Genomic DNA, 26567 nt, shown 5'->3' on the forward strand with positions numbered 1-26567 from the left:
GTCATAACCATGGATCCCTAGGCTGCAATGCCCTGCACATGAGGTAAGAGACATATCTAATCAGGAAAAGTATACTACATTTCTAATTGGAGGTATTTGCTAATATTATTATTATACCTACTAAATATTGGGATAGGATCTTGGAGATGGGTATACCCATTTAAGGAGGGGTCGTCCCGGGTAGTGGACTACACTATAACTCTTTAGATCCATTTGTACAAGGTAACAATACCCCACCAAATTTTCCATACACATGCACTAGTTAACAGGAATATTTCCCAAGACATAGTAGAATATGGTAGAACTACCCAGATACCATTATATTGGGGTCCTCAATGGTTAATTCAGACAAAGGATGCCATACTGAGCATCAACACAAACTTTTTTTCTCTTAATTAAAATGTTTAATTTAGTGGTTGAGTTTTAAAAGGTGAAATAGCTCAGGGAGAGCTGACAAAGAAATTACAGCTGCAATTCCTTGGTGATAATGTTAATGACAGCAAAATATTGTTTAATTAGATGATTCCAGCATCTGGATTAACACTCTGCGAGCGATGTTCCTATGCTTGTCTGCGTTTTCACACTTTATAGACATTTTGTCATCTCTAGGTCATTAGGAAAGAATTTTTAATGATTTTTTTTTAGAAGCCGGCAGTTCCAGTTACATCTAATTACATGACAATAATAAGCCCAACACAGACTGCAGCTAAATATACACATAATTAGTTAGCAAAAGCTTGCACATCACAAAGTAAGAGAAAATGCAAAAAATTGGGAGGGGGAAATCATCTAGACTCACAATATAATTAATAATTCAAGGTCACAGTTATACTGGGTTGTCAAGACACAAGTGCAGCATTTACTAAGATTTACACCTGCTGCTGTTTGTTTTAAAGGGGTGCTGCACTTTCAAAAACATGGCTAAATGCTGCAGCAGCGGCTTTCTGCAACGGCTCCAGTCACTGTGTGCGAGCTGCAATGGTGACCAAGATCACAGCGATCGCTGCCATAGCCAATCACTGAGCTCAGCAGGTCATCTACATTCCAATTACTACAGCCAATCACTAAGCTTGGCAGCTGATCTACATGCCAATTACTGAGCTCAGCAGCTCATTTATATGCCACTCACTACAGCCAATCACTGAGCTCAGCAGCTCATCTACATGCCAATCACTACAACCAATCACTGAGCTCAGCAGCTCATCTACATGCCAATCACTACAACCAATCACTGATCTCAGTAGCTCATCTACATTCCAATTACTACACCCAATCACTGAGCTCAGCAGCTCATCTACATGCCAATCACTATAACCAATCATTGAGCTCAGCAGCTCATTTATATGCCACTCACTACAGCCAATCACTGATCTCCGCTGCTCATCTACATGCCAATCAGTACAGCCAATCACTGAGCTCAGCAGCTCATCTAAATTCCAATCACTACACCCAATCACTGAGCTTAGCAGCTCATCTACATGCCAATCACTACAACCAATCATTGAGCTCAGCAGCTCATTTATATGCCACTGACTACAGCCAATCACTGATCTCCGCTGCTCATCTACATGCCAATCAGTACAGCCAATCACTGAGCTCAGCAGCTCATCTAAATTCCAATCACTACACCCAATCACTGAGCTTAGCAGCTCATCTACATGCCAATCACTACAACCAATCATTGAGCTCAGCAGCTTTTGTCATCTACATGCCAATTACTACAGCCAACAACTGACCTCAGCAGCTCATCTACATGCCAATCATTACAGCCAATCACTGAGCTCAACAGCTTATCTAAATTCCAATTACTACACCCAATCACTGAGCTTAGCGTCTCGTGTCAGCTAAATACCAATCACTACAGCCAATCACTGAGCTCATCAGCTCAACTTCATGCCAATCACTACAGCCAATCACAGGGCTCAGAAGCTTATATCATCTACATGGCAATCACTACAGCCAATCCCTGAACTCCACAGCTCATGTCATTCTCATGCCAATCACTGAGCTCAGTAGAGCATATCATCTACATGAGCAAGGCTACTAAGAACTGCTGCTCCCAGCTGCTGAGATGTGCATTGCTGTTTTTTGTTCATTCTGCCTCCCAAAATATGGAATAAAAACAATCAAAACATTTTATGTGCCAAAAAATTGTACAAAAAAAAACATCAACTCATCCCCCAAAGCTCATAAGTCACTGTTGGCAGGACAGGAAAATGTAAAAAATTATAGCTCTTATAATTCATGGGTTGAACTCGATGGCCCCAAGTCTACCTTCAACCTTAAACACTAAAACTATAATATGGCGATGCAAGAACTTTTTATAGCACTGTTTTAGTGTGTGATAGTAACCAAACATAAAATCCAATATAAACCTGGTGTCACTGTAATCGCACTGCCCCGAAGAATAAAACTGTCATAGCACTTATGCTGCATTTTGAACAGCCTAAAAAATAAATAAAACAAATTTTAACTTGCGGTTGATTTGTTTATTCTGAATCCCAAAGACTGCGGTAAGGCTCACGTTCATCATGCGCTCTACGCTGAGCGCTTGAACCGGGGTTTCTGTGCAAATCTCTGAAATATGTGATTCAGACCGAACCCCTGACAGAAAATTCCCTATAATGAGGCTGATTGGAGAAACTATGGACTGTCTCTGGCCTATTAGCTAGCACTGTATCTTTTTAAGCGATCATTAAAGTGTGGTCAGCCACAGTTTTGTGCACTTCTGCAAAGACAAAGTCCAAAGTAACACTGCTGTTTCATTACAGTGAATAGATCTGTCGGGGGTGTCATCTGAATCACGTCATTTGGAGATTTAGATGTAAACCAAAAGAGTAATTGCTCAGGATAGAGCACAGGATAAATGTGATCCAAAATGTAATTTAAGATGTTCCCAATAAAAGCTTCAACTTATTCCACACAAAAAAAAAAACTCCACTCAAGTCCGTCCTCGGTCAATGGAAATATATGAGGCTTCCAGATTACTGGTAACAAAGTCTCTGGAAAAGAGCCATGGCTGCCCCCAAAAATAAATCCAGCAAAATCTGTGCACCCAAATCCAAACACCCCTCTGAGCCCCACAATGTGTCTAAACCACACTAAGCATCCACATTTCGGATTTCTGTGAGGAAGCACACTTCATTTACCGGGTATGTGTCTCCAGAAGCACGAGCAGGACCCCATCTCTGGGCACTATAATGTACGGGCACTACAGTGGCAGATTTGTAATTTTCACTTAACATCATCCATTGCTCCTTGTATCTGGAAAATACTTATGGACTCAAAATAGTCACTACAGCTGTGGAGAAATTCCCAGAGGAATAGTCCTAAATATAGACACTTGAAGGGGTTTCAGCTCTTCTTGCACTTAGGGACTCTGTATTTGAAGTCCGCAAACTCCAGGCTGGGCCACCCCATCTTGAAAATAACAGCCCACAGCCACCCAGGCTTGTCGCATCCATTAGATGAGACAGTCCTAGAACTTTACCTGGCTCATCCCGATTGCCCTGGTGAAAAGGCAAATAGGATAATAAGGGGTTAATAACAGCTCACAACTACCACTAAGCCCTACATTAGTAATGGGAGGTGTCTGAGATCCCCCCATTACTAATCTGTAAGTGAAAAATAAACACAAACACTGAAAAAATCCTTTATTTGAAATGAAACAAAAAACACCTCCTTTAACTCCTTAATTAACCCTCAAAACACCCAAGTCTGACATTCTTCACACAAGTCCCATGACGATTCCAGCTCTGCTACATCTGAAGTGACAGTGCGTAGCTATAGAACATGACCGCCCGCTGTGAGCTTCAGGCAGTGAATGAGCCACGCTATGAGCAGTGACAATACTTAGGTTATTTGCGGTCACGACAGGAGGTTCCCACGATCCTCCACCTGTGATTGCAAGTAACATCACCTGAGGACAGCCCATCACTAATAAAGAGGTATAGTTTGTAAAATGGGGTCACTTCTGTGCGGAGTCCTGCTGTTCTGGCACCTCAGTGACTCTGCCAATGTGACATGGTACCCACAAAACATTCCAGCAAAATCTGCACTATATTATGGCGCTCCTTCCCTTCTGTTCTTTCCCTTGTGCCTGAAAAGTAGTTCCCAATTACATGTAGGGTATTTGGTTTGGCGCACACAAAAGAAATTCCTCAACAAACAGTGTGGTCCATATTCTTTCCTATTATTCTGTATAAATATTAAAAAATTGGGGCTAAAGCAATTGAAATGCCCGTACCAGCTTCCCTGCGCTGTCCTATCCCCCTCCCCAATGAGGACACCGGTACTCTTGCCTTTACGGCTGCCCAGCAGTGGCTGCTCCTTCCTCAGTCCATGCTGCTGTCTCCCAGGGCCCGTATACAGGACTACTGGGAATACCAGTGAGTACGTGAGCAGACACGACCCTTTTCTTAAAGGACAAGTACGCCCTTACCAGGAAATTCCTCTCCACTTGGCTGACAGGCATCAGGCATTTAAGGCACCTTCCCCTTAAGGGACGTGCCTTAGCAATGAGTTCTATACATTGCTAGTTCTCAGGTCCCAAGTGCAGCGGCTGTTTTTATGCTGTTGCGGATTATTATAGGTGTTTCCATGCATGACAAATCCGCTACTGCAACTATCCACGCTGGCTGTCTTCTACGATATTTGGTGCCGCTGCTGTAAATATTCATGCTGGCCGCCTCCTACGATATCCCCTGCTGCATAAATCCTCGATGAATCCACAACACCAGCTGCTGCTTCTATAACCAGAGACTGTTTGTATCCTTGGCGCCCACTGCCAGGGTACCGTTGATCCTCCGGTGCTGCCCTCTGCTGTGCTGACTACCTACCAGTGTGTGCGGGTCTATCGCCACCTCCGGTGGCTTTAGTGAAGACTCGGTGGCCCATCCAGTCTGCTCCTCCAGGTCAGTGATCGGTACTTTCGGCCCAGTGGATCCACTAACCCCGCGCTCGCATGGCGAGCATAACAGCAACCTTTTAGTGGTAAAAATGTAATTATTCTTTGTTGTGAGGGGTGCAGTTTGTAAAGTGGGGTCATGTATGTGGGGGGGGGGGGGGGGGGGGGAGTCTGCTTTTCTGGCATGTAAAGGGCTTTGCCAACGTGTCATGGCACCAGCAAGCCATTCCAGCAAAACCTGTACTGCAATATGGCGCTCCTTTCTGTTTGAGCTCTGCACTGTGCCTCAATAGCAGTTTTCGACCACATATGGGGTATTGGCGAACTTAGGATGGTTCGCGTAACAAATTCTACAATTCATTTTCTCCTATTACTCAGTTTTAAAAATTAAAAACTAGGAAAATACATTTTATTTGAAAAAATTTAATTTACTCAGTCCAATGTTAAAGAAATCTGTGAATTGCCAGAGGGTTAAAAATGCTCACTATGCACCTAGATAATTTCCTTGAGAGGTATAGTTTCCAAAATGAAGTCACTTGCAGGGTTTTCTGCTGTTTTGGCATGTCAAGGGTTCTTCAATTGTGACATGGTAGCTGCAATCTATTCCAGACAAAATGGCGTTTCAAAATCTTTTTAGGTGCTCGTTCCCCTCTGAACCCAGTCATGCATCCTAAAATAGTTTTTTGCACCTCACATGGCTTTTGCTATACTCAGGAGAACTTGCACAACAAACGGTATGGTCCATTTTCTCCTGTTACCCTTGTGAAAATTAAAAAATTGGCGCAAAAGCAACATATTTTTGGGGAAAAATGTACTTTTTAATTTTCCCGGCTCAATGTTAAAAACTTCTGTGAAGCATCTGTGGGTTCAAGGCGCTCAGCACAAAATATAGAAAATTCCTTGAGGGGTCTAGTTTCAAAAATGGGGTCACTTATGGGGGGGTTAACACTGTTTAGGCACATCAGGGACTTTGCAAATGCAACATGGTGTCCGCTATCGATTCCAGTTAATTTTGAGCTCCGAAAGTCGAATGCCGCTCTTTCCCGTCCGAGCCCTGCCGTGCACCCAAACATTAGTTTTCCAGCACATATGGGGTATTGGCGTGCTTAAGAGAAATTACACAACAAACTATATGGTCCATTTTATCACTTTACCCTTATGAAAATGCAAAATTTGAGGTTAAAGCAACATTTTTGTGGGAAAAACTAAAATTGTATTTTTTTCCTTCCACATTGCTTTAATTCCTGTGAAGCCTCTGAAGGGTTAATAAACTTATTGAATGTGTTTTTGAGCAGTTTGAAGGGTGCAGAATTTTAAAATGGTGTCACTTTTTGCATATTTTCTGTCACCAATGCCCCTCAAAGTCACTTCAAATGTCATGTGGTAAATAAGAAAAATGATTTTGGTGGAAAAATTAGAAATTGTTGATAAAATTTTAACCCTTCTAAGAAAAAAAATGATGCCGATGTAAAGTAGACATGTGGAAAATGTTATTTATGAACTATTTGTGTTACAGAACCATCTGGTTTAAGAACATAAAAATCCAAATTTGAAAATTGCAAAAAAATTTTAGCAAATCTTTGATATTTATCACTAACATGAAGTATAATATGTCACAAACAAACAGTCTCCGAATCATTGGAATATACTTAAGTGTTTTAGAGTTATTACTACAAAGTGACACTGGTCAGAATTTAAAAAATTGGCCTGGTCAAGAAGTTGAAAACAGGCTTGGGGCTGTAGGGGCTAAATGGATTTGTATTTCAGTGGTTCTTTGTGGTCGCAAAGAAATAAAATCTGAAAAAAAAGAAAGCAAACGTATAGCCCCTTTTTTCTCACCAATATCTTAAAAAAATAGTAAAAGAGTATGATATTGACAGAAAAATTAATCCCAATGTATCACAAAAAAATATGACTATGCAATCGACAAAAAAATTACAACTATTTAACTGCATGTGTAAATGAAAACCCCTGAAAATGTGTATGGTCAGGAATAGAGGTAAATGGGTAGGTCCTGAACTGGTTAAACAGCTTGGATCGGAGCAAACCCCAGTTTCTGCTGTTAGAGGTAAGTGCTAGTGCTGAGCAAACATATTCTGGACTATTTGTTAGTCGCACAAATATAAAGGTGTTCAGGATATTCGTTACCTGTCGAGTATTTTCGTATTCGACTTGCAAGTTTCGAGTCCCCTCCCCGCATGTTTGGCTCCTGATTTTCAGCCACGAAACATGCTGGGATTGTCTGCCAATCACAGTAATTGCCATAGCCATCTTTGCTACTGGTATTACTGTGATTGGCAGGTTCAGAGAGGAAAAAAAAAATTACGTCCGGCCCAATCCCCCCCCATAACCAGTGCAGGTAAAGTAGACAGCTGTGGGCTGCAGCCCCCAGCTGTGTACTTTATCTTGGCTGGTTATCAAAAATAGAAGCTCGCCCACTCAGTTTTAAAATAAATAAATTAATTAAATAATACATAAGAAAAACTACGTGGGGCTCCTATCCATGTTTGATAACCAGAGCAGTTGGAGCGGACAGCTTGTGGCTGGTATACTCATCGAAGGTTCATGGTTATTGGGCCCTCCCCAGCCTAAAAATAGCAGCCCACATCCGCCCCACAATTGATAATTGAGGCAAAAGCAGAAAGGTTTTTTAAAATTTGTTACATTTTTGGCACGGGTTTCACAAAGATTGTTCAGTAAAGAAAAAAAAAAACTATGAAAAACATGATGTGTGAATGTCTAAAGAGCAAACAAAGAAAAATTAAAAAAATATCCAGAGAATTACAATGTAACAATGCAACGATGAACTGTTTAATGACACACAGACTTAGAAAACGATGCCATCCCAGGACTGTCTATTATAACTGATGAGAAGAGCTGGAAACAGAATAATTTCTGTGAAGTGTGAGATTAGAGGTAAGTAGACAGAACATGGTTACCTAATCATGCCACACGGTAGGTGACATCTGTACTAGGCATGCTGTTGTTAGTCTTGTGTCTGCTTGCTGTTGTTGAAAATGACTGAATAGTAAAATTACATCCCCCCCCACCATTATTATATCCAGACAGTTCCTGGCAATGGTTTGTTGCCTCTAATAAAGCTTCAGACAAAGCTGTCAGCTGGGGAAATGGCAAGAGAGTTCGGCACTGCCTCCATACCAATCAATGCATCTACAACCTCGCTGATAGGTTCCGCGTTCCCTTATCAAATTTAATGTGAGTGCTTCTGAGTCTATCATAGGGCTGCAGCTGAGTCCCGGAGGGATAAATGCATTCGATCAAGTCACGCTGCTCAAGATTTTGACAAACATAAACACATTAGAAAGGATTGTAGAGCCAGAAGCCTTACCTGCTATGGTATTAAGAAACATCAAGTATTCAAAGTTAGAAATCTCTCGTCGCTGCCAACGTTGAGTCATGTTGGAGGATTTAAAGAGCTGCCGGGGAGTGGCCAGGGATATTCTCCTGTAAATGTGTCACAGTAATGCATTGTGAATATGGGGTACGACTAGAGCATCAATCAGACAATAATGGCAATTTTATATATAAAATGTGCCAAAAACAAGCTATAAATACATAATAAGCCTCTCCTCATATCTCCTGGTTACTGAGTGTCAGTGGCTCAGATAAATGGCATCACTAACATCAGGGATAGGAATCGGAGACGTGTTCTTGATGAGCATCATAGACCGGATGACTGACAGCTCTTGCTTTGTCTGTGCAGCTCTTATGATCTACTAGCGGGTTGTCAAAAATGTCTTTACTTTCTGAATATATGAGATGGAGAACGGCTGCTGAAGAGAAGGGCCCTCACGGTGATCGCACGGCTTCAGAGATGACTCTTTTTTTAATCATCTCCGGGCTCGTGATCCGGATTTCAAAAGATTCAGATCATAATGTTCTTCATTTACATGGCGCCAACATATTCCGCAGCGTTTTACTGCACACCTCATATACCATAATGTTTAGCAAAAATCATGTAAAGTAATATAGATTCTAATCTAGATTAATGTATATTTAGCAGGAAGCATAAAAATAATAAATATAGTGAACATAAACCCAATGATTTCCCAGCACCGACCTTGGTGCCTCCAAAATATGTGCAGCGCGGGGAAATACTTGATGTGGTGGCAAAATACGAAGTAGGAAAACTGTCATTTCTGAAATGTAACCGCAAGACACAAGGTACAATGCACTGGCATGATGTTTCTACAGGATTTTCTCCAATTATTTAACCCTGTAAGGACTGAATTTTTTTGGTTTTGGATATTCATTTTTATCCCCCCCAAGAGCAATAACTTTTTTAATTTTTCTGACAACTTCCGGCTTACGGTTAGCACTACGAGAGGTCGTTTTTGAATGACCTTATTCATTTTACCATACAATGTGTTAGAAAACAAGGAAAAAAATTTCAAGTAGTGGGAAATGGTGAAAAAAAAATTCAGTTATTTTTTTTTAGGTTTTGTTTTTACAGCATGCACTGTGGTAAAAATTAACTGGTAACACGATTTTCCGTATTAGCATGATTATGATTAGTGATGGGTGAACCCGAACTGTAAAGTTTAGAGTCCGTACTGGACACCTACTGTCCGTGCACGGACCCCGAACACAGAGATCCGTGTTACTGTTCAGGTTCAACCACCCGGATAAAAAAAGCAAGCAAAATGGGGATTAGAGCAGGACAGTTATACTTCCCGAGTCTCCCGCGTGGCTGTCACACTGCTTCCGGGTCCGCTCATTATCCCTCATGAATATGCACTGCTTCCTCCGCTCTCACTCTGTGACAGTGTCTGTGATTGGTTGAGTCTCTGTGACAGTGTCTGTGATAAAGTCCCCCATATTTTGATACCCAATGCAGATAAAGCAGATGGCTACAGGCTGTAGACCCCAGCTGTGTGTGTTATCTCGGCTGCGCATCAATATATGGGGACCCCATGCGGCTTTTTTTAAAATTATTTTAATAAATAATTTTAAAAAGGGCATACAGGTGTTTTGTTTGTTTTTTAAATAGAGGATTTTTCTCTGTTTTGTGTTTATTTCTTTTGACTTACAGGGTTAGTAATGGGAGGGGTCATAGACTCCTATCTATTACAAACCTCGGGTTTGATGACAGCTTTGATTTTTGAGAAATCACAGCTGTCATTAACCCCTTATATCACCTTGATGCCAACAGTCCAGAGCAATCGGGATGAGCCGGGTAAAGCATCGGAATTGGCGACAACTCTGGCACGGCTGAAGTTTGCTATTTTTAGGTTTGGGGGTCCAATAACCATGGGCCTCCCCTGCCTTAGAATACAAGCTCCTAGCTGTCTGCTTTATCTTGGCTTGTCAAAATTGGGGGGACCACATGCCGTTTTATTAAAATTGAATTTAAAAAAAAAAGCGCCGCATGGGGTCCCGCGTATTTTTATACACAGCCAAGATAACGCACACAGCTGGGGTCTGCAACCTGTAAGCGGTCTGCTTTATCTGCGCTGGGGATCAATATACAGGGGAGTCAATGTCATTTTTTCCAACCATTTATTTTTACACTCCACAATAAATCACAGACACCGGCAGTCTGACTACAACCAATCACAGATGCCGTCACAGAGGGTGGACAGGGGAAGCAGTGCATATTATTGAAAGTTAATGAGCGGACTCGGAAACAGTGTCACAACCGCACGGAGACTAAGTATAAAGGGTGCTTTACATGCTGCGACATCGCTAGCGATCTCGTTAGCGATGTGACACGCCAGATCGCAGATGCGATCTGTCGAGATTGCAGTTTTATAGCGGTCAGTTTTATAGCGCTGGTCACATGTACGATCTCGGCAGATCGCATCTGCGATCTGGCGTGTCACATCGCTAGCGATGTCGCAGCGTGTAAAGCACCCTTAATTGTCCTATTCTAATCCCCATTTTGCTTCCTTTTGCTGCCCCCTAGCCCTTACTAACACCATTTTATAGCACTAAAGTTTGAGTCCTATAGACTTATATAGGGTTTGGTATCCGGGCTCATGTTCGGGTTCAAGTCCGGCCCCGAACCGGACTTTTCTTTTAAGTCCGGCTAGACCTGCGAATCCAAACATCTGTGGGTTCGCCAATTTCTAATTATGATATCTTAAAACTTTTGAATATTTTTTTTAACCACTACATTGTTAAACAAAACTTAAAAGGGTGTTCCGATCTTTTCATAAAAGTCTGAAATCACTCTATCAATCAATTTACTTATATTGACTAAAGCCAGTCTAGTTGGAATGTGGCCAGAAGTACACATATCGCACACTTGCAGTCATTTGACCACTAACATTGGGGAATCCTGACAGTGTGTAGTGCACACACTGTATGAATTCAGAACTCTGCAGGCACATCGAATGACTGCAGACTTATTAGAAGACTGGACAACCCCTTTAACACTATATAAAATATTTGGATTGTGTCATCATTTTCTGAGATCCATTGATATCACTTTACAGGGGCTTGTTTTTTCCATGTTGAGATGATGATTTATTGATATAATTTTGGGGTACATAGAATGTTCTGTTAACTTTTTAAAGCTTTTTTTTTTTTTCGGAGACGTGTACTGATTGAAAAACGACAATTTGTGGAGGTTTTTAAACTTTAGGTGTTCACTGTATGAAATAAATATTTTTATGAGTCCTTATTTTGAGTAAGTAACTACTCGGCAATAGCAAATATTTTATTCTTTTTTGTATTTTACGATTAGGTTTGGGAAAAAGTGGGGTTATTTAAAGTGAACCTGTCACCAGTTTTTGCTACCTCATCGGAGAAACACAATGTAGAGACAGAGATCCTGATTCTTGCAATGTGTCACTTAGTTTACTGGATGCAGCAGTTGTTACCAAACAGAGTCCTAGATGTAGCATGTTAACCCCGTCCACATCAGACTCTCTATGTACATTGTTTATTGACAGCGAGCTGCTTTTCAAAGGAGGGGGAGAGGTTGGACGACTTGGCATGAAGCAGCTACTCTGGGCAGAAATAATCTCCTGGCGATAAAACATTCATTGTATGCAAACAGCAGCACACAGCCTAATAAGTGACAGATCGCTGAAATCTGTGTGTCAGGACCTACAGATTAAATAGCAAAAGTCTGCTGACATATTCACTTTACACATATACATATATTTTTATATATACACTGAACAAAAATATGAATGCAACACTTTTGTTTTTGCTGATATATTTCATGAGCTGCATATAAAGATCTAAGACCTTTTCCATGTTAATGGTAGTCACACCAGATACGGACTGGTTTTCTGACTCTGTACCCACCCAATACTGTACAACTGCAAATTTTAGAGTGTTTTTTTATTGTGGCCAGCCTAAGGCACACCTGTGCAATAATCATGCTGTCTAATCAGCATCTTGATATGCCACAACTGTGAGGTGGATGGATTATTTCGGCAAAGTAGAAGAGCTCACGAAGGCCAGTTTCACACATGAGTAATTCTGGTACGTATGTGACAGTTTTTATACGTACCAGAATCACGGACATACGCAGACCCATTAAAATCAATGGGTCTGTGCACACATCAGTGATTTTTCAGTGTCTGTGTCTCCATGTGGTATACATGAGTGTCCGTGATATCCACATGGAGACATGTCAGTTTTTTCTGGCATCACTGATGTCCCACGGACCACAAAGTGGTATGAAACGTGAAACATGTACCAGAAAAACATGGATATTGAAAATAAAAAGCTTTTTAAACTCACCCGTCTCCAGCGACGCGGTCTCCAGCCTGTGCTGCCTCTGCTTCCAAGCCGGCTAATTATGGTCATAAATATGCAGTTATGCACTGCACCACGAGCCGGAAGTAGTTGCAGAGGGGAGACAGCGGCGGCCGGAGACTGCAGAGTCAGAGATTCAGCACCACGGACAGCAGGAGCGGGGGGACAGATGAGTTTATATTCATGTGCTATCACGAATGTGTAAATCACAGCACACGGAGGGACATGTGTTTTTAACACGTCAGTGAAAAAGTCTGTGTTTTTCACTGACGTGTGAAACAGGCCTAACACAGATTTAAGACAAATTTATGACCAATATTTGAGAGAAAAAGGCCTTTTGTGTACATAGAAAAATTCTAAGATCTTTGAGTTCAGCTCATGAAAATTGGAAGCAAAAACAAAAGTGTTGCATTTATATTTTAAAAAAGAAATAAATAAAATATACATTGGGCAACAATTAAAATTTCAGCCTCCTGATGTGCAAAGCTAGTAGGGATATATCCCAAAAAACGTACAGCAGTAATTGCAGAGAAAGGTGGTCCTAGAAAGCATTGAGCCAAAGGGGCTGAATACAAGTGCACATCACAATATTCCGATTTATACTATTAAAATATTTAGAAAACGTATCATTTCCTTTACAATCCACAAATACATGCTACGTAGTGTTGATGTACCACATAAAATCCCACTAAAATACAGTTGAGTTTGTAGGTGTAATGTAAGTGTGGAAAGCTTCACGAGGTATGAATACTTTTTCAAGCCAAGTCAAGAACTTTAATTGAAATTCAAGATTAAAAGCGTAAAGTGTACTTTTTGCAATTATTGAAATTAGTTCAATACCGTGTAAAAAAAATAAATCTCTAAGCTCCCCTGATTCTGCTGTTTTTTTTTTTTTTGCGCTGTATCACTCCATTGCAAAGATATTCACAGTTCTTACTTTTAGAGTGCAGTATGTGAAATTTCTTCTTGCAGCCCAACTGGGCATTTCTATAGTCTTCTCTTCTCCTCTCCCTCTCTGAAGCTGACAATCACAGTGCAACAGATGATCTACCAATCTAACAGTCTCAAGACGTTGCTGAGCTGTAATTGGCAGCATCTGAGAGGAAGGGGTGAAAGCTTACACCTCCAGAGAAGACTTTGAAGAAGGACTAAGTTGCACCAAAAGCAGAGATTTCACATAGTGTGCTCCAAAAGCAACAAAGTGTTAAAATATGTGCAACGGAGCGATGTAGAGCAAAAATAAAATGAGTTGCAAAATCAGGGGTTCTTGGAAAGTTGTTTCAAATAATTACATTTTTTTTGGAGTATGTAATATGGCATAACTTACAATGGGAATTCACTAAAAATATGAAATATAACACACATACCTGGCTTGTGGTAAGCCATAGCTGGTACCGACACCGACCCGAGGTAAACTGTACACAACTTTCTTCACGGTGGCTTGATCAGGAAAATTAAACATAACGGAGGCTAGAGAACAGTAAGGAAAAATGTTGAAAAAATAGTTTAGGTTGAGCACATAGAACTAACAACATGACTACTACCTCAGCATAGGTGTTTCTTATTATTGAGCACAACTAAGCTAAGAAATACCAAAGGTTTACCATGCACAAAGCACTTAGATGGTAGGAAAAGCAAAACAGTGCTTATGTACTCTTGCATGAACATAAGTGATGGCCAAAAGCCTCACCTCCATAACTCCATTATGCCTGACTATGGCTGCAATTTCCACTAATAGTAGTGAAAACAGTTCTACTTCTAGCCTTTCGAACAGTGAAAAGTATAAATTTTCACTAAGGTACAATTTTTCATCCTTCTTATATTTTGAGTGAATTTTGGTAATTAGTAGAGATGGTCAAATTTAATTCAGTGGAATTTAATTGTACTCAAATTTTACAAAAATTTGTATTCTCCAAAATGCAGACTTGTTGTAATTCACATTGTGCGAACTCAGCAAAATGACAACTGGTTGGCTGCAATTTTGCCGAACCATAGACGCATGGCAAAAAAGCCCCGAAACAAACTAATACCTCAATGCTCTCCTCTCTTGCTACCTCCACTGCTTGCTCTTCCCTGTACGGTCATCGTCACTTCGTCCACAGCTATATCGTAATGATAGCCTGGGACTGTCAGTCGCGACTGGGCGAGGGACCTCTGTGCGCATGCACATTATAAGGTCGTGGTGACATCACACTCCTTGGTACATCCTCTTACCACCGTAGCTTACTGCATCTTCACACTAGGCTGGGACTTCTGCTTGCTACTAAGCCCTGGAAGATCCTGCGCATGTGCAAAGACATTTTGGGGCTGAGCGTAGTTGAAGTCCTAGTCACGAGTGCACGACTGGGCCAGAGATGTCTCTGTGTATGTATGTTGTAAGGTTGCGGTGATGTCACAACATGTGCTGTGACCTTCCAATGCGCACTCTAGTTTGGGACTTACAACCGAGACTAAAGCCTGCTTTACACGAGACGACCCGATTGTGCGATAGCACGATCGATCGCACCCGCCCCCGTCGTTTTTGCGTCACGGGCAATTAGTTGCCCGTGGCGCACAAACCCGTTTAACCCCCGTCACAAGTACTTTCCTTCCGGACGAACTCGCTGTGGGCGTCGAATGTCCACTTCCTGAAGTGGGATGGAAGTTCGGCGTCACAGCGACGTCACACGGCAGCCGGCCAATAGAAGCGGAGGGGCGGCGATGAGCGGGATGTAAACATCCCGCCCACCTCCTTCCTTCCATTAAGCAGGCGGGTGCCGTGGAACGCAGGTACACTGTGTTCATCGTTCCCGTGGTGTCACATGGAGCAACGTGTGATGCCACGGAAACGATGAACAACCTGCACCCATGTAAATAAATGAGATTATGAAAGTTAACGACGAGTACACGACTCACGATTTGTGAGCGATACTGCATCGCTCAGAGGTGTCACACAAGAAGACGTCGTGCGCTATGTCGGATGTGCGTCACGAAAACCGTGACCCCGACGACATATCGCACAATCTATCGTCTCGTGTAAAGCCTGCATAAAGGCCGCTTTACACGCTGCGACATCGCTAGCAATTGCTAGCGATGTCAAGCGCGATAGCACCCGCCCCCGTCGTACGGCCGATATGTGGTGATCGCTGCCGTAGCGAACATTATAGCTATGGCAGCATCACACGCACATACCTGTTCAGCGACGTCGCTGTGACTGACAAACAATCCCTCCCTCAAGGGGGAGGTCTGTTCGGCGTCACTGCGATGTCACTAAGCGGCCGGCCAATAGAAGCGGAGGGGCGGAGATGAGCGGGACGAACCTCCTTCCTTCCTCATTGCTGGCAGCCACAAGTAAGGTGAGGTTCCTCGTTCCTGCGGTGTCACACATAGCGATGTGTGCTGCCGCAGGAACGACGAACAACATCGTACCTGCAGCTGCAACAATAATTGGGAATGGACCCCCATGTCACCGATTTTGAACGCTTTTGCAACGATTCAAAATCGCTCATAGGTGTAACACGCAACGACATTGCTAACGCAGCTGGATGTGCGTCCCAAATTCCGTGAGCCCAACGACATCGCTTTAGCGATGCCATAGCGTGTACAGCGGCCCTAAGCCTGGGTGGAACCTGCACACAACAGCAGTCCTGATCTAGTGTGAACATGCAGCGGCATTAAGAGGATGATGTGCAGCAAATGAATGGTGGATAGCCAGATGCAGAGATGAGCAAAGAGGTTTTGTGTTTTATTATTATTTATCTACTTCTTAAAGGGAACCTGTTAAGTGCAATATGCACCAAGAACCACGAGCATATCTGGGTGTATATTGCTAATTCCTGCCTAACTGTCCTGTATCTAGTAGCATAGATAAAGATAACTTTAGAAAAAGTATTTCTAAAGATTCTTTATAATATACTAATGAGCGTAGGGACTAGTCGTGAGGGTGTTACTTCCCCCAACTAGCTGCCCTCTTAGCATGTTAGTATGCCCACAGGGGTGTACTAATATGCTATTCAATGCAGAGTCACCAGCGATGATGCATGTACCTGTGTCCGTGGTGAACATTGAGCTGAATGTTCCACATTTCTGGTCATTCGTACAAGATCTGTCTGAAGCTGGAACGGGTACACCCGGCTTCATACTGTGCATGACCGGAAGTGCGGGACATTCAGCTCAGCATTCACTGCGGACACAGATACACGTATCACCGCTGGTGACTCTGCATTGACTAGCATGTTGGTACGCCCCTGTGGGCATACTAACATGCTAAGTGGGCGGCTAGTCGGGGGAAGTAACACCCTTATGACTAGTCCCTGCGCTCATTAGCATATTATAAAGGATCTTTAGAAATACTTTTTCTAAAGATCCCTTTATCTATACTACTACATACAGGGATGGTTAGGCAGGGATTAGCAATATACACCCAGAACTGCTCATGGTTCCGGGTGCATACTGCACCTGACAGGTTCCCTTATGTTTTATATGCCCATGGCTCTCTCCAGACCCCAAAGCACAATTTTGGACATTTAATTTGTAGAGAAGAAGTAAGCTATGAATTAAATTTCCCAAATTTCCCAGTAAAATCTGTGTGATTTGGCAAATTCGAATCTCATCACATGCGCTCATCTCTAGTAATTAGTATTTACAAAGACATTGTGGCTTTTTTTTGAGCCTAATGAAATAATGATCTATTCACCTTTTATATTAAATGAAGATATATTTTACCTGCACCTTTAATATTAGACACTGGTTATATCTATAGAATAACTAATAGTAGACAATAAATGGATATGTATTTTGTATTAAAGGTGACACTCACTGCGGTTAGCCATGAACACTTCCAGGGCCGTGTTCTGCAGTAGGTACCGTCTTGAGAAAACTGCTCGGATCTCGCTGAACATCCATTTTCCATGAAGTCCTTCGGTGTAAGCAAGAACCTAGCCAAACCAAGCACAGGACAAGCCAAAATTATATTGTGAAACGCGCTTCCCAATGTATTATTGCTGAACTGTTTTCATAAGAAAATGACATTTTTGGGTTGAGCTTTCCCCGTGAATTCATTATCATTACTTAGTAGGAGAGATTAATTAGAAAAGGTTAGTTATTTGAGGATCAGCTGCTATTGACTATAACATGAACCTATGGGAAATACAAAATGAAGACAGTCTGGTATGATTGAATGGTCTCTGAGGACGACACTTGTCAGACATGTTTGAATAAAAGTTTTTTTTTAATCACGCTGTGTATTGTTATACCACTTCTCCCTCCATAATGATTGAACAACAGCCCATGCTAATGCTGTGCCAGCGTCAGGAAACAAAACCGCACAGAAAGCCAACAAATCTCCAACATACCGGCCATACAATGCAGGAGGCATCGCCCCGGCTGCCGAAATCTACAATGTATTCATAGCTTATTATTGAATATTCTTCACAATTTTATCTGATAGAAATTAGTGGCCACCCGTCTGTCCAGTATATATTCATGTATAGAACAAAAAATGGCTTAAAAGAACTGAAGTCCTCAGTGGTTGATACCTTTTAATGGCTAAGTGAAAAGATGGTAATAATAGCAGCTTTCCAGACTACGCAGGTCTCTTCTTCAGGCTCAATATAACACAAAATCAAAGATACAAAGTACAAAGATATATTTTACCTGTATCATGTATAGAACAAAGAAGACATGCAATGTATATACAATAACTACTATAACTAATGATAACCTTTGTATTGTTCTCTAGTTTTTATACTGTATATAACTGTGATGATAAGATCAAGATTTTTGGGTGTTTTTTCACTTATTGCCCATTATGTCTTGTGTAATAGATTACACTTTTATATTTTCAAACTTTTAAATATTATATATATTTACAAATACACAAACACGTACGTGTGTGTGTGTGTGTACACATTATATATATATATATATATATATATATATATATATATATATATATATACACACACACACACACACACACACACACACAGTCATGGCCAAAAGTTTTGAGAATGCTACAAATATTAATTTTTACAAAGTCTACTGCTTAAGTTTTTCTAATGGCAATTTGCATATACTCCAGAATGTCATAAAGAGTGATCAGCTTAACAACAATTACTTGCAAAGTCAATATTGGCTAAGAAAATGAACTTTAACCACCAAAACACATTTCAACATCATTGCATTCCTGTCTTAAAAGGAGCAGCTAACATTGTTTTAGTGATTGTTCCATTAACACAGGTGTGGGTGTTGATGAGGACAGGGCTGGCAATCAATCAGTCTAGATTAAGTAAGAATGACACCACTGGACACTTTAAAAGGAGGCTGGTGCTTGGTATCATTGTTTCTCTTCAGTTAACCATGGCTATTTCTAAAGAAACACGTGCAACCATCATTGCTCTGCACAAAACTGGCCTAACAGGGAAGAGTATCGCAGCTACAAAGATTGCACCTCAGTCAACAATCTATCGCATCATCAAGAACTTCAAGGAGAGAGCTTCCATTGTTGCCAAAAAGGCTCCAGGGCACCCAAGAAGGACCAGCAAACGCCAGGACCGTATCTTAAAACTGTTTCAGCTGCGGGATCGGACTACGAGCAGTGCCGAGCTAGCTCAGCAATAGCAGCAGGCTGGTTTGAGTGCTTCTGCACGCACTGTGAGGCGGAGACTGCTTGAGCAAGGTCTGGTTTCAAGGAGGGCAGCAAAGAAGTCACTTCTCTTCAGAACAAACATCAGGGACCGACTGATATTCTGCAAAAGGTACAGGGAGTGGACTGCTGAGGACTGGGGTAAAGTCATTTTCTCAGATGAATCCCCTTTTCGATTGTTTGGGACATCTGGAAAACAGCTTATTAGGAGAAGAAGAGGTGAGCGCTACCACCAGTCTTGTCTCATGCCAACTGTTAAGCATCCTGAAACGATTCATGTGTGGGGTTGCTTCTCAGCCAAGGGAATCGGCTCACTCACAGTCTTGCCTAAAAACACAGCCATGAATAAAGAATGGTACCAGAATGTCCTCCAAGAGCAACTTCTTCCAACTGTCCAAGAGCAGTTTGGCGCCCAACAATGCCTTTTCCAGCATGATGGAGCACCTTGCCATAAAGCAAAGGTGATCACTAAATGGCTCATGGAACAAAACATAGTGATTTTGAGTCCATGGCCTGGAAACTCCCCAGATCTTAATCCCATTGAGAACTTGTGGGCAATCATCAAGAGATGGGTGGACCAACAAAAAACAACAAATTCTGGCAAAATGCAAGCATTGCTTATGCAAGAATGGACAGCTATCAGTCAGGATTTGGTCCAGAAGTTGATTGAGAGCATGCCAGGGAGAATTGCAGAGGTCATGAAGAAGAAGGGTCAACACTGCAAATATTGACTTGCTGTATTAAATCATTCTAACTGTCAATATAACATTTTGGTACTCATATACTCATATATATATATATATACACATATACAATGTGTCCACCCATGTCCTGTCCACCGCCATTAACTTGAGAACAGCGGCAGCTATAGGCATAGAAGTGGTGTCTAGGTATAGTAAAGTAGCCATGCGCTACGCAATGAAACCACCTATAGTGCCACCTGGCGGAAAACAACGGAGTTAGCATTTTTATCTCTAAAACGGAATGAGATAGAGAAAAAAAAGTGATTTACAAAGTTGTAGGGCATCATCAATTCAATACGAATCGACACCTTGCATACAGAAATGCTATAATTTAAACATGTAAAACTCACAAGGCTGCGGATGTGAAGAGATACTTCATGGAGACCTTCCTACAAGTCATTGGGTATGGTGGCTACGTGGAGTGGCCTCCACGCTCACCTGACCTGACCCCATTGGACTTCTTTCTGTGAGGTCACATCAACCAGCAGGTGTATGCGACCCCTCCACCAACATTGCAGGACCTACGACGACATATTACAGATGGTTTTGCAAACGTGTCACCTACCATATTGCACAACGTGCAGCAAGATACAGTATGCTGTCCAGAGTCCAGATGTGCATTGCAGCTGATGGTGGCCACTTTGAGCATTAAAGTTAAATGAGTGCCATATGCATGACCAGCATTCAATGTTTTGGGGGGATCATGGGTTTCTAATCATAGCATTTCTGTATGCAAGGTGTTGATTTGTATTGAATTTATGATGCCCTACAACTTTGTAATTCACTTTTTTTCTCTATCTTGTTCCGTTTGAGATAAAAATGTTAACTTCGTTGTTTTCCACCAGGTGGCGCTATAGGTGGTTTCATTCCATAGCGCATGGCTACTTTACTATACCTAGACACCACGTCTATGCCTATAGTTGCCGCCGTTCTCAAGTTAATGGCGGTGGACAGGATATGGGTGGACACACTTTTTTTATATATATATATATATATACAGTTAGGTCCAGAAATATTTGGACAGTGACACAATTTTCGCGAGTTGGGCTCTGCATGCCACCACATTGGATTTGAAATGAAACCTCTACAACAGAATTCAAGTGCAGATTGTAACGTTTAATTTGAAGGTTTGAACAAAAATATCTGATAGAAATTGTAGGAATTGTACACATTTCTTTACAAACACTCCACATTTTAGGAGGTCAAAAGTAATTGGACAAATAAACCAAACACAAACAAAATATTTTTATTTTCAATATTTTGTTGTGAATCCTTTGGAGGCAATCACTGCGTTAAGTCTGGAACCCATGGACATCACCAAAGGCTGGGTTTCCTCCTTCTTAATGCTTTGCCAGGCCTTTACAGCCGCAGCCTTCAGGTCTTGCTTGTTTGTGGGTCTTTCCGTCTTAAGTCTGGATTTGAGCAAGTGAAATGCATGCTCAATTGGGTTAAGATCTGGTGATTGACTTGGCCATTGCAGAATGTTCCACTTTTTTGCACTCATGAACTCCTGGGTAGCTTTGGCTGTATGCTTTGGGTCATTGTCCATCTGTACTATGAAGCGCCGTCCGATCAACTTTGCGGCATTTGGCTGAATCTGGGCTGAAAGTATATCCCGGTACACTTCAGAATTCATCCGGCTACTCTTGTCTGCTGTTATGTCATCAATAAACACAAGTGACCCAGTGCCATTGAAAGCCATGCATGCCCATGCCATCACGTTGCCTCCACCATGTTTTACAGAGGATGTGGTGTGCCTTGGATCATGTGCCGTTCCCTTTCTTCTCCAAACTTTTTTCTTCCCATCATTCTGGTACAGGTTGATCTTTGTCTCATCTGTCCATAGAATACTTTTCCAGAACTGAGCTGGCTTCATGAGGTGTTTTTCAGCAAATTCAACTCTGGTCTGTCTATTTTTGGAATTGATGAATGGTTTGCATCTAGATGTGAACCCTTTGTATTTACTTTCATGAAGTCTTCTCTTTACTGTTGACTTAGAGACAGATAAACCTACTTCACTGAGAGTGTTCTGGACTTCAGTTGATGATGTGAATGGGTTCTTCTTCACCAAAGAAAGTATGCGGCGATCATCCACCACTGTTGTCATCCGTGGACGCCCAGGCCTTTTTCAGTTCCCCAGCTCACCAGTCAATTCCTTTTTTCTCAGAATGTACCCGACTGTTGATTTTGCTACTCCAAGCATGTCTGCTATCTCTCTGATGGATTTTTTCTTTTTTTTCAGCCTCAGGATGTTCTGCTTCACCTCAATTGAGAGTTCCTTAGACCGCATGTTGTCTGGTCACAGCAACAGCTTCCAAATGCAAAACCACACACCTGTAATCAACCACAGACCTTTTAACTACTTCATTGATTACAGGTTAACGAGGGAGATGCCTTCAGAGGTAATTGCAGCCCTTAGAGTCCCTTGTCCAATTACTTTTGGTCCTTTTAAAAAGAGGAGGCTATGCATTACAGAGCTATGATTCCTAAACCCTTTCTCCGATTTGGATTTGAAAACTCTCATATTGCAGCTGGGAGTGTGCACTTTCAGCCCATATTATATATAGAATTGTATTTCTGAACATGTTTTTGTAAACAGCTAAAATAACAAAACTTGTGTCACTGTCCAAATATTTCTGGACCTAACTGTATATATATATAAAAACATACATAATGTATGTGGCGTGTATTCATAGATGCACGCATCAAGATACATACATTTATTTTTTTATATATTGATAGTTACACACGCACGTGTAAATATACCGTATATATATTTATACGTGTGTGTGTAACTACCGTATCTATCGATATATAAAAATACAAATGTATGTATTTTGATGTGTGTGCATCTATGAAAACATGCACACACATACACCGTATTTTTTGGATTATAAGACGCACTTTTCCTCCCAAAAATTTGGGAGGAAGATGAGGGATGCGTCTTAAAATCCCAATATAGCTTACCGGGAGGTGGAGAATTGGCGAGGGGCCGTCTGTGCTGTGCCGGCGGCCGGCTGCCTCTTTATGTGGGTGGGCGAGCGGCCTGCTGGCTGCCACTCTGTGCGAGCATCCGGCTGGCTGCGTGGACTGCGCTGGGTGTGCAGGCAGCGGAAGCTGCGGTGGCTGTGCAGCGGGTGTCCCAGATGGTCTGTCTGCAATCCGGGTTTCAAATGGTGGTGCCCATGGAGCACTTAGATGAGAGCTCCATCTGTGCATGCTGCTCCGGGCACCATTTCTTTGAAGCCCGCACTGCCGACTAAGCATCTGGGACGCTCGCCGAACCGGCCTGCTCCACCACACAACCACCGCAGCTTTCCCTGCACAGTCTCTGCCATCTGTGAGCCCGCTCTACCACCGCTGCCGCCCCCCTCCACTAAGACAACACCCTTTTTTTTTTTCTTTTTTTCTCTAAATTTGGGGTGCGTCTTATAAAATGAAAAATCTGGTATATATACAAACAGAGTAAGTGCAAAACATTAAATGAGCCCTTTGCAGACCAATAACTCATCATAAAGCACAAATAAGCCTGCTTTGTGTGTGTGTGTGTGTATATATATATATATATATATATATATATATATACACACACACACACAGTACAGACCAAAAGTTTGGACACACCCTCTCAAAGAGTTTTTTTTTATTTTCATAACTGAAAATTGAAGATTCACATTGAAGACATCAAAACTATGAATGAAAACATGTGGAGTGAAATACTTAAAAAGTGTGAAAACAACTGAAAATATGTCTTATATTCTAGGTTCTTCAGAGTAGCCACCTTTTGCTTTGATTACTGCTTTACACACTCTTGGCATTCTCTTGATGAGCTTCAAGAGGAAGTCACCGGAAATGGTCTTCCAACAGTCTTGAAGGAGTTCCCAGAGATGCTTAGCACTTGTTGGCCCTTTTGCCTTCACTCTGCGGTCCAGCTCACCCCAAACCATCTCGATTGGGTTCAGGTATGGTGACTGTGGAGGCCAGGTCATCTGGCGTAGCACCCCATCACTCTCCTTCTTAGTCAAATAGCCCTTACACAGCCTGGGGGTGTGTTTGGGGTCATTGTCCTGTTGAAAAATAAATGATGGTCCAACTAAACGCAAATCGGATGGAATAGCATGCCACTGCAAGATGCTGTGGTAGCCATGCTGGTTCAGTATGCCTTCAATTTTTTAATAAATCACCAACAGTGTCACCAGCAAAGCACCCCCACATCATCACACCTCCTCCTCCATGCTTCACGGTGGGAACCAGGCATGTAGAGTCCATAAGTTCACCTTTTCTACAAAGACACAGTGGTTGGATCCAAAGATCTCACATTTGTACTCATCAGACCAAAGCACAGATTTCCACTTGTCTAATGTCCATTCCTTGTGTTCTTTAGCCCAAACAAGTCTCTTCTGGTTGTTGCCTGTCCTTAGCTGTGGTTTCCTAGCAGCTATTTTACCATGAAGGCCTGCTGCACAAAGTCTCCTCTTAACAGTTGTTCTAGAGATGAGAAGGTGTGTACAAACGTTTGGTCTGTACTGTATATATACATATATATACACACATACAGACACACACACACTCATACATACGTGTGTGTGTGTGTGTGTGTATATATATATATATATATATATATACACATACATACATACATACATACACTGTGTATATATGCAGATGCACACACACATATGGAAACAATATTGGGAGTTCTGGCCTCATACTAGTAAAGTGGATCAGAACACGACCCTGAAGATTCCTATTTGGACGATGTGTGACATGCCGTGCCATGTTTGTGTGGATTGCTTTGTGTTGAGGATTGCATTTGTGGGTGCTAATCTATGAATTCACCAGCCCTCCTGTGTCATTAGTTCAAGAGCAGATGAGCGGAAGCAGATGGTCATTTCATGCCGCATGTCATGCTTCCTCATGGTGAAAATAAGAAGCCCAGCTTATTACCATGGCTGATGAGGCTGAAAAGCCTGTCAAGTTCACGTCACACGGCAAATCTCTACAGTGATGTCCCAGATGAAACTGAAATCAAATATAGCTACATAATATGTGCACTATACATGTGATGCACTGATCTATGTGCACGGCTGCTGTGTGCTTCTACATAGCGTCCATTAAAAACACCGATGTGTGAATAAGGGTCTTACAATTGCTCTGAGGACTGAACTATCCAATGCAATAATGTCCAAAACATGGTTGGTCACTTGATATATTACATTTATCAATATTTGGATGGTTGGTCATGCTAAAATTGTTTAAATAATGTACAGCACTTCTTGCCGGCGGTGTAATACAGGGATATCTGGGCTTGTAGTCAGTAATATGGGGTGGGCAATCTAATGCATTATCATAGAAATGCTAGAATATGTGTATCTAGAGATACAGGTATGTGACTCGCATTATCCACTATATGAGGTTTACACAACATGATTCCTTCGAAACAAAGACCAGAGAATTCTGTAGTCAGCAAGAACTCTTCCCTTGAGAAAGAGAAATGTGGAGAAATAAATATGAAAACTCATAAGCTCCATTGCTTCTCCTTCCTAGGCAATAATGGAAAAGGTAGAAAGAAATACCTCCGGCTTTTGGAAATTAAAATGTAATCATCTCTACAAGGGGCCAAACTTATGGCCAAGAAATATAGAAGAAAGGCGGCATTACTCACTGGTCGCATTACACCTGTGTTATTATTTCTAAGCATATAATGGCACCATATCGAAATCTAATGATGTGGATTACAGCGTCAGAGGAATGAACATCTGATGAACAGACAATGATAATGGTTTGGACACTGGACAGATATGAGGATATAGTATTATGGCACAAGCACTCGTATCTTCTCTATCAATACTTGTAGAAATGGGAGAAAGACCAAATGGCAAGTATGAAATTCACATATGAGCGTAAGACCGCCTGGACTGTGAAGCAAAGAGACTCCTAACAATATGTATATTATATACTGTAATGATTCCCCATATTATAGTCCCTGCCTAATTGTTTACCTGTACTGGAAAACCACTTTTTTCACGGGCAACATAAAATAGCAATAAAAAGAGATTCAGGAGGAAATACAAGAGCAGGAGGGAAGCTGCTAAACAACAAGGGCAAACTCCACAACTGCACCAAGCACTAAGCACGACTATCTCCAGAAAGTCTGGGACACCACACCTCACAGATCAACAAACTATAGCTGGCATGGGTGGAAGAATTCAACCAGCATAAATAGGAGGGGAGGAGATGTGATTTGCCTCCCTACAACATGTGATCAAAGGAGCAAGCAGACCAGCAGAGAATAAGGGGCACTTTGCACACTACGACATCACAGCTGCGATGTCAGTGGGGTCAAATCGAAAGTGACGCACTTCCGGCGTCGCTCTCGACATCATAGTGTGTAAAGCATTTTTGATACAATTAACGAGCCCAAAAGCGTCATAATCGTATCATCGGTGTAGCGTCGGTCATTTCCATGAATTGGGAAGGACCGATGTTACGATGTTATTCCTCGTTCCTGCGGCAGCACACATCGCTGTGTATGAAGCCGCAGGAGCGAGGAACATCT

The 26567-nt window shown here is 41.8% G+C and overlaps 1 protein-coding gene across 4 annotated transcripts in view; it reads right to left on the reverse strand.

Moving 5' to 3' along the window:
* NBEA (neurobeachin) overlaps positions 1–26567 on the reverse strand; it is a 1081445-nt gene that overhangs the window by 213046 nt on the left and 841832 nt on the right. For all 4 annotated transcript variants that reach the window (XM_075337333.1, XM_075337330.1, XM_075337331.1 and 1 more), the window contains 3 exons: positions 17439–17556; positions 14008–14110; positions 8256–8371 (listed from right to left, as the gene is read on the reverse strand). In XM_075337333.1, coding sequence (XP_075193448.1) covers positions 8256–8371; positions 14008–14110; positions 17439–17556 — 337 coding nt within the window. The remainder of the gene's footprint in view (positions 1–8255; positions 8372–14007; positions 14111–17438; positions 17557–26567) is intronic.

The sequence above is a fragment of the Anomaloglossus baeobatrachus genome, chromosome 2 (assembly GCF_048569485.1).
Source record: "Anomaloglossus baeobatrachus isolate aAnoBae1 chromosome 2, aAnoBae1.hap1, whole genome shotgun sequence".
NCBI lineage: Eukaryota > Metazoa > Chordata > Amphibia > Anura > Aromobatidae > Anomaloglossus > Anomaloglossus baeobatrachus.